General features: G+C 38.8%; 1 protein-coding gene across 12 annotated transcripts in view; it reads right to left on the reverse strand.

Moving 5' to 3' along the window:
- cadpsb (Ca2+-dependent activator protein for secretion b) overlaps positions 1 to 9,411 on the reverse strand; it is an 89,499-nt gene that overhangs the window by 25,503 nt on the left and 54,585 nt on the right. For 8 of the 12 annotated variants that reach the window (XM_016671338.1, XM_016671337.1, XM_016671344.1 and 5 more), the window contains 6 exons: positions 8,555 to 8,691; positions 8,266 to 8,453; positions 6,992 to 7,093; positions 6,847 to 6,910; positions 6,628 to 6,751; positions 4,745 to 4,813 (listed from right to left, as the gene is read on the reverse strand). In XM_016671338.1, coding sequence (XP_016526824.1) covers positions 4,745 to 4,813; positions 6,628 to 6,751; positions 6,847 to 6,910; positions 6,992 to 7,093; positions 8,266 to 8,453; positions 8,555 to 8,691 — 684 coding nt within the window. Of the gene's footprint in view, positions 1 to 3,880; positions 3,914 to 4,744; positions 4,814 to 6,627; positions 6,752 to 6,846; positions 6,911 to 6,991; positions 7,094 to 8,265; positions 8,454 to 8,554; positions 8,692 to 9,411 lie in introns of all 12 variants that reach the window. The other 4 variants (XM_007551324.2, XM_007551331.2, XM_007551291.2 and 1 more) reach the window with 2 other exon arrangements.

Here is a 9,411-nt window from a genome sequence, read left to right on the forward strand (position 1 = left end):
GTACGGTGGATGATCTGTGTTGCTACGGGGCTGTTTCAGTTCCACAAGTTTTGAGAACCTTGTTAGAGTGCCAAATTGAAACGGCAGATTTCACCTAACAGTATTTTGTTGTATTTCATTGGGTCTTTAGTAGCGTAATGGCCTCATCAAATACAAAACATGGTTCACCAGACACAGACTGAATTACCAAAACTGTACAGAGGTCCAGAGCCATGGGCTGAGGAGAGAACAGTATAAAGCAAGACCCAGGAAAAAGGGTGACCTGAAGATTTTGTGCAAAGAGGAATGGACTTTGTATCCTCCAAACTTGTGAAATCTTAAGAGAGAAGACTAAACACTGTCTTAGTAGCAGGAGGGGCTTGCAGGAAAGTGTTAAAAACAGAGGTGTGAATTAGTGCGGCAGCAGTGTTTTGTAAAAATATATATTTCTTCAGACCGCTTTTTTTTTCAACTCAGAGTGAATGTCTTGCCATTTTAATGTGTGATTATGCTACTGCAATAAGAGCTTTTAAAACATCTTTACCAAGGGTACGAGCAATTGTGGAAGGCGCTGTGTGGGATGCATGACATGGAGCAACAAAGCTGATGTGTTTGCAGGATAGTCAGAGTTATGTTGCAGGAGTATCAGACAAAAGAATAGTGGCATTGAGATGGAGGTGCAATGTGGCATCAAAAACATGCATTTTGTGAACAGGTTTCGAATAAGCCATTTGTATAAGGAGCTGTCGCACGGCTTACTTGAAAATACTCCATAAACACACTGTAAAAATGTTTCAGTACTCCTAGAAGTTATCCATCAAGTGAAACATGGTTTTTAGGCCAACATGTTCTACGCTAAATCTGTGAAATGTAAGGAAAGTAATGCTTATTACGAATAATTACTGGAGTCGCTGTGACTGAAATGACATGGAAATTATAGCCTATATTTCTTTAAAAACTTGAAAGCTTTTAAATAACTTCTATACCTTTTTATTATTTTGCATCATCGTCCTTTTCTAATTGTTGCTGAATGTTGTCGGATTCTGAGATTTTGGATTATTTTTCTTAACCTCATAGTTTCAATGAATATTTAAAATCCTGTAGCTGATTTAAATCATTGCTCCTAGTTGCTTGATGAGGTTACTTCAGAGCTGTTTAACCAATATTTTTACAGTGTGCTGGTGCTAGATTTGACAACAAATTGATGTTTCTTTGTGTTTAATTTTTTTTTTTTTATGTATCCCTTAGCTCACCAACCAGTGATCTTCAAAACACTTGAAGACGGCACGAAACTGATGTACCTTTATTGGCAACATCGTCTAAAAAGACGGGCACAAGTCGTGAAATGGAGTTATAAAACAGCATAACAATGTTTGCTCAAATGGGTACAATTTCAACATGGGACTGGATGGTAACATAAATCTTAAATCAAAAGCACATAAATGTGTAACTACATAAAACAGGAAGAGTTTTGCTGTAATAGCTTATTGGCTTGGGTCAGCGTTTTACGGAGCTCTTGCTTGTTCTGAGATGCGGTTAAACCCAAAGCTAATTATTTATGTGGCGGCTCTAGGTTTAAAGCAACTTTTTAATTTATCCAACATGTTTCTTCTGACTCAAAGTAATATTAATGTTATAGATTAGCCTAGCCAGAGTGGAAGGAGCTAAAGATTAGAGTGATGGCAAAAGGTGTTGCAGTGTCTAACACTTGGGGCTCATCATCAAATATAATAGTCAAAACACCAGAAGAAACACGAAAAAAGCTGGTAAATTTAAGATTATTATTGTTTTTTTTTTTTTTCTGCTTTATTGTCAGTAAATATTTTAATCAATAATTCAGAGAAAGATATAAATCATTTCCATCATGGCATTTTAAAAGTCAAATTTAGAAATGTGCCTAACCGTTCACATACAGATCCTATACTTATTTTACAGAAGGAACGCTTTCCTCTCTCCATCCCTCCCTCTTCGACATGCATACACCTACACATGTAATGTAGGGCTGTATGTATTTCCAAATTCCAGAAACGGCAGCGTATTTTTCTGCCAACTGCTGAGTATCCTTCCCCAGGGCATTTCGGCTTTTAGGCTGGAAAAGCTGAAGATCAAACAGCAACCAATCTATTTACTGAGCCACAGGCATTTTAAGATGACTGACAAAAGTGATAATTATCTGCAAATGGTTGGATGTTATATGTGTTTTATTTTTAAATATAGATCTCACTTGAGCATGAGACAAATGGCTGCAGCATGCGAGATAAACTTTGCTGTAGTTCGGCTGAAGATGTGATGAAACCATCTGAAGGCCTGGAGCAAGGCTTTATTTGTTTATATTGAGAATAACAGCTAATACTCCTTCTAAGTCACCAGCACATTTGACTAGAGTATTAAATCATATGAAAACAGTTTGTATTGTATTTTTTTTTTCATATTTACATTGAGAAAATGTATTGGAGATTGTATATAGTAAGACCTTTATTGAAAGTTTGCATTATGTTATGATTTTCATGGTTTCTCAGAATATTCATGTATTACTGTTGCTACAATCAGTGCATCTGTAACCAAGATGCAGTTTATGAGAACAGGTTATGTGTCTTGGAAAGGTTCAGACTTGAAATATAAAGTAGTACAATCACCATATTTACTCGATAAAAAAGCATACTGATGTAAGCATACTAATGTTCGCATATTGTGAAGTACTACAGGAATGATGTGCTACAGATGAAAGATTTGTAGATAAAGTACTTCACTATTTCATTACAAAATATTTTACATGATTTGCATTACATTCAGAAATGTTTCGATCTTATAGGGAGGTATGTGATGAACCAACTCAAAACACTAACATATTTACATATTTGTCTTCTCAAAGGATCTCAAGTTCAGTCAGATTGGAGCCACAGATTCCCAAATTGGGCTTAGATCTAGACTTTGACTAGACCAATGGTGTCCAAAGTCGGTCCTCGAGGGCCGGGATCCTGCATGTTTTAGTTCTCTCCCTGGTTTAACACACCTGGATCAAGTGATGTCTCATTAGAAGGTCTAAGAAGAACATTGACATGCTGAAAAGGTTGTTACTACCACTAGGAAGGGAACTAAAACATGCAGGATGCTGGCCCTCCAGGACCGACTTTGGACACCCCTGGACTAGACCTATCGGTTGAATATATTCTGACTGAAGCTGTCCTGTTTTCAAAGTGGCTGTATTTTTATGATTCAGCTAGATTGATAACCTACCGCCATTCTCAAGTCTTTAACTTCTTTGTGTTCAAGGACTCCTATGTAATTAGTTTCTTCCATCAACTACTGTCTTCTTATCAACTCTAGTTCCCATGACCTCCTTTAATAATAGCTTTACTGCTACTTTGACAAATCGCTGCTGTGTCAAAATACTCTCCAAAGTAGCTGTGAAACTCAACAGCTGCTCCAAAAACATCTGTCTTTGAAAAATGCCCGTTAACATAGATGAACAGCCCAGATTTGCAGTTTGGAAAGACTTTCAATCATATGATGATAAGACAAAAAAGAGTTGCTTTAAACGTCTTTACAACTTTATTTCCAACCCACTTGGCTACATTTACTAACTAGCTGACTCCTAAGGCAACTGGTCACATGGGATCAGAGAGAAAGAGGGCTGAATACAAAAGAGTGCCACACTTTTCAGATAATAATTTGTAAGAAGAAATGTTGAAAAACATGTATCATTACCTACCGCAATTATAAACTACTTTGCGTTGGTTTATCACATAGAATCCTAATAAAATACATTGAGAATTCTTTGTTTTTCATGTGATAAAATAGTAAATAGTCCATGTGGAATGAAAATATGTGTCTAAAGAAGGGAGTGTGTGGCTGTATTTGTGTGCATTGTAGCTAAACCATAAGCTAAACGTAGCATCACCTGGATCCTTCTGATCCTTTTGACCTTTCTCAACTTCGGCAAGAAAAAAAGGGGAGAGAAAAGATAAAAAAGCAGATGTTTAGAGTCAGCACATCTCTGTGATTATAGCTTCACGGTACTTTGGGACTCAGAGGTGTTGTTCTGCTCGGGTGGTTTCAGCTGCAGGGAGTGAGATTTCTGAGACGGACAGACATCACACAGTTAAAAAGAAATATAAAAAAAAACAGAAACACAGAAAGCCTGTGGAAAACAGGAAATTAAAAAAAGTGACAATATGTTTGTTAAACAGACAAAGCGTGGACTACTGTAAACAGACAGGACACATGTAAAAGTACTGTGATCACAGCAGACAGGACACTAAAAGCGACTTGATATGACTGAAGTTAAGTTAAGATAAAAGTGGAGCTCTTGAATCCACACATTGGACTGTATTCCCCATTCGAAAGCCCAGTCGACAGACGCTCCTTCACTATAGCTGGTGCCACAGAGAGGAAATAAAAAAGAAGAAGCCTACCTGTTTGGCAAAGCACTGACATGATCAGACCAAATGACTGCAGGAGATAACAATGTACGCAGTCTAAAAATGCATTCAAGTCAAAGGAATGGGCGTCCAACCAAAAGAAAGAAGCTATACAGACCAGACTGCTCATTCATTTCCATCACAAACAGACGGTGCCTAAAAGAGGACCCCCGACCGATTCAGCGCGGCACTTCACAGATTTCTGGACTGGTGTGCTCCCCACTCACTCCGACACATAAAGGCACAGATAAAAGCAAGCATGGCGGCAGGAGCAGCATCTTTGAAGGAGAAGAGGAGGCCGTAGAGGGATGAAAGAGCGGGGAGAGGATGATCAGGGTACTCACGGATGGTTAAATCCATCACTTGAGAGGCCAAGCAGAAGACAGGGTGCTCATACATTTCCCTCTTTTTCCCTATAAAAAACAGGATTGTAGCATGCAAGAGGCTAGGGTCAGAAGTGGGAGGGCTGGAGTTCAGAAGCCAATGGGAGGAGGGCTGTCCAAGTGAAACTGGCATTGTGCTGGGCAGCAAGCCCAGCAGTTAAATGAAACATCTGGTTTATTTTGAGCCAGGCGTCTCACAAGGAAACAAGGGGAAGTAAATTCACACAGCATGAAAAGATAGTAAGGACTGGAGCCTTAGTATCTTTAGCACCCTGGGGGATTTCTTTCAAGGCACAAACAATGTTAAAGTTTGACTTTTTGTGTGTAAGTCAAATGTTTGACATGGGAAGAGACTGTAAGTCAGCACTGTGCAAAAGTCTTCATTTGTCCTTTCTGCTTGTACGTTTAATTTTCAAGATGCTGCGGTTTGCTTTCATGTGTGAAAAGGTATTTCTCGCTTTACACATTTTCTCCGTTTTTACATTTTTGCGTATCAGATTATCAAATTTCACATAGGTTGAATGAACAAATATGCATATCAGATAAAAAGGCAATTTTAGTAAATAAAAAGAGTAGACCACCAATATTTATGGGAGTTACTAATCACATGGAATCCATGGAAACACTTGGATAAACGTTTGGAAAACCTGGAGAACTACAGTGGAACAAGACTTCTATATATAACAAAAAAGCCAGGTTCTTTGGTAGGTATGAAGAAATGAGGGGTGACATAACTTTTGCACAGCACTGATAAATTAAGCCTTAATGTTGTCTTTCTTCATAATAGCTCATGCCAATAAAGAAAGGTCACATTGTTATGTCTCAAAGCACATGCAGGTGGGTGATGCTGGTTTGGATAATGTTGTTCAAATGTTTGTAAACCCCTCATAAGTTTTTGCATCGCTGCTTACATTTGACTTAAAACATTCAGAGTTTATACTTTGATAATTAAACTAAATATTCTAATTAAGAGAGATTGTCCAGTTTTATATTTGTAAGAATGGCAAATAGAAAATCCAGATAATTTGTCTATTTTTGGAAAACTCCTGCAGGGCTGACAAACTCTGAAACCACCACTTTCTCTGCAATCCCAGCATTTCTTTTAAATAAGCTAAATAAAAACATGTTATTGAAGGTATTTAAAGCAATATCTGTGGAAGAAGAGAGAAAAGCATAGCGGACAGCAAAGGACAGAGAGCAGAAGATTGTGAGCTTAAGCAGGATCATTGGACAAAGATGGAGGGAGGCGGGGGGAGGGGACGCAAAATCAGCTTGAGGAATCATAGATATTAAGAGAGAAAGCGAGAAAGTGGGAGGGATGGGGAAGATGCATCGGCTGGGAACTGGGAGTCAGAGAGGCCACTAAGTCAAGCTGAGATACTGGTCCAACCATCTAATGTCAGGTTAGAATTCTCAAGGCACAATGAGAAATCAGCACATCAACAGATTTCAGGGCTTTGGATTTGAATGCATTTTTACTCACACACCTCTACACAAAAGCCAACTTGACCTACAGAACAGCACAGAGCTAAAGAAGGCCTGAAACAAAGGAGAGAGTTATTGAACGGAGAGACAGAAAGTGATGGCACACTGTTAAAGAAAAAAAATAATCATCTGCGTGCCATGAATCATTTGGGATATGGGCTCAAACTGGCCATATATCAAGTGAATTCAGCTAGTGTAAATAACATAGCTAGCAGTGACAGGGAGGGTCTCAAACTGTAGTAAGAAAAAAGGAAGATGAAGGGAATTAAACCATGTGTGTTCAACGTGTTTTTCTACTTTCTACTTCGTTTTCTGCAAAAGCCACTACGCTTTGCTCAAATATATATTTTTCTGGTTACCTTCAATTTTAGCATAGTCTTTGATCCGCTGGTAGTTGAGCTGAGCGGCCTGCTCCAAATTTTTGCGAATCACTCCTTTGACTTCTTCCGGTGGAACTGGAGTCACAATATCCTTCATTAGAACCTACGTGAGAAAGCAAATACTCAACCCAGATACTTCAATTACATAATAATTGTTATTTCTCTGTTACACATGGTGATTTTTGTGTATCTACAAACCCTCTCCAGCAAAGACAAAGTGGCTTTCAGCGCACCCTCTGGACGACCGAAGGGGAAAAAATATCTGCAAGGCAAGACCAAATGTTTAATGAGAGAACAAAAAAAACATGCGTAGGTATTGTTCAATTGCTGAACGATTAGTCACCTGAAATGTACAATGTGGTTCTCCAAAATGACGCGCAACTTTTCTTTAATGTCCTCAAAGCGCTCCTTCTCATCCACTTTCACTGTGCTCAGTCCATCCGGCCTGTGAGGATCACACCCATCCACTTTTACCCAGCTGAAGTCCTTTAGATGTTCCACTGATTAAGCATACTCTCATCTGACTTTAGTGATATAAAACTCTGTTGGCCCACTACCAGCTCCCTAAAAGCCAACAGCAAAGCCTTTTGAGATGACGTTTCTCTCCAATCTCACCTTTTTTCGCTCTGAAAGGACTTCTTTCTTTGCTTAAACTTGAATATGCATGCTCGCCTAGCAGCAGCCTGAGGATCTGGGCTTTGGGTGCTCTGTGGCGAAACAAGAGCCTCGTAGCCCAGCGGCCCCCAGTAACTGCTGCCCTCTCTGACTTTTACGGACGCATGGGAGGATGAATAATATGGACAGTGAGAGACTATGCAACAAAGGACAGAGAAGAAAGGAAAAACAAAGAAAATGGTAGAAAACAAGAATATATGTAGACACAAAATTGATAACATAAAATACATAAAAAATAACTTAAACATAAGCAAACTTAAAGATGACAAAAAGTACACTAGAGGAAAAAAAAAAAGGTGGAGGTTTATGTCCGCTCCTGTAGAGTCCGCTCTCCCCAGCTGTTGCTGTGAGCTGTCAGCTGTGTTTTGAGAGAAATTAACTATTCTCCTTAAAACATTTTGTTGTTTGAAGAAAAAAAAAACACAGACAGTAAAAGTTTTGATATCAAAGGGGCTTATATCAGAGTATTTTTAAGACTAGATTCTAAAACATACGAGGTTTTACCAAAAGATTTAAGAGGCCGAGTGATTCAGCTGACCCAAAAACAGAATAAGTATTGGACAGGACACGTTGGTGAGATCCGAGCGGCGTGCATTGGCAAGTCCAAACTCTTTAGTCGGACTTGTTTCTGTTTATCCAAACTAATATTCCTGAATGTTGACAGGTAAGAAATTGACTGGAGATAGAGAAGCCCATTCATAAAACTCTACCGTCTCCTATAAAACACCTTTGCATAATGAATAGTTCTATTTGAAACAAATGTGTTTCCGATATATTAAGTACATATTTGGTTCATGATCCAGGAATCCAAAACAAGATTTGCTCAATTAAGCAAAAAATATAATTCCAAGTTTTCATTTAGAAATACAAAAAAAACATAAATTTTTCTTCTAATGTCAAACTTGGTAAATGTGGCTTGCAGGTCAAAAGAAGAGTGCACACCTGTTCCCATGGACATGGGATGCACAAAAAGCAAAGCTGTAGTGCAGAAGAGTGGGGTCGATAATAGCCCCGTTTTCTGCCCGTTCCAGAAGATCGCGTAGGTAGCACAGATGTCTGTGACAACCTCGAACTCCGTTCCTTGCACAGTATTCATCCAGGACAAACACTTGCCCCGGGCTGAACCATCCCTGCAAAACACACAAGCAATGTGGAGACTGAAAGCATGCCCAGCAGCAAACTTCTCCCCCCACTGTCATGTAAGCATGATACCTGACAGAGAGTCACTCACCAAGCAGCAGAAGGTGTCATTGAGCCTGTGGTCCAGTGTGAGCCGCTGCAACATCTCAAAAAGCGAGGCGTGGTCATAGCTACAGGGGTTAGCGGAGATAAACTCATCCATGCCATGTTTCTGAGCTCTGTCAGCGTCTATCCAGCCAAACGGCACAAGGAAAAACACACGGTTCAGAGGACACGACGTCAGTGAGGTGAAGGAAAACAGCGACGCTTCAGTACAACTCTGCAAGACTGTTCAGCTACTTCTAAGGGCAAATTATAACAATTATAGCTTACATTGTCAACTTGCATTGTGTTGGACAGCGTAAAGAGTGCATTAATGTCTACAATTTGTCTGCTAGTGGATAAATCTATCAATCTGAAGCTAAGCTCAAAGGGATGGTGCTTCGACTATTTGTGCATGGATGCAGCTTTGTTACATTGCCTCTTGTTTTACAGAAGAAAGACATCATTTAAGATTCAAAAGACGTTTGAAGAAATACTGGATGAAATTTAATAAACAATTTGTCTGTATGCATTCAATAGATTCTGCCATTCTCAAAGGTTGCCACCCAGGTCCTGACAAATATGTGTGCTAGTGGAAAAAAAACTAAACAAAAGGCCAGAAAGACTAATTATTTTAAGTTGTGTTATAAACAGAGAGACATTACAAGAGCAATATTTTGAACATTTCTACAAATCTAAAATTTGTTGTTTGTTCTGCATAATGGATTCCTGAACTTGGCTTGCTGTTTTCAAGAGAAGAATACACATTTTTTAAAAATTGTGTTAAAAAAGAGGGAAAAAAAGACCACTAAAACATTAAGCCTGGTTTGTGAAACCTAATAATATATATATATATATATATATATA

This window comes from Poecilia formosa, unplaced genomic scaffold, assembly GCF_000485575.1.
Source record: "Poecilia formosa unplaced genomic scaffold, Poecilia_formosa-5.1.2 Scaffold2, whole genome shotgun sequence".
Classification (NCBI taxonomy): Eukaryota; Metazoa; Chordata; class Actinopteri; order Cyprinodontiformes; family Poeciliidae; genus Poecilia; species Poecilia formosa.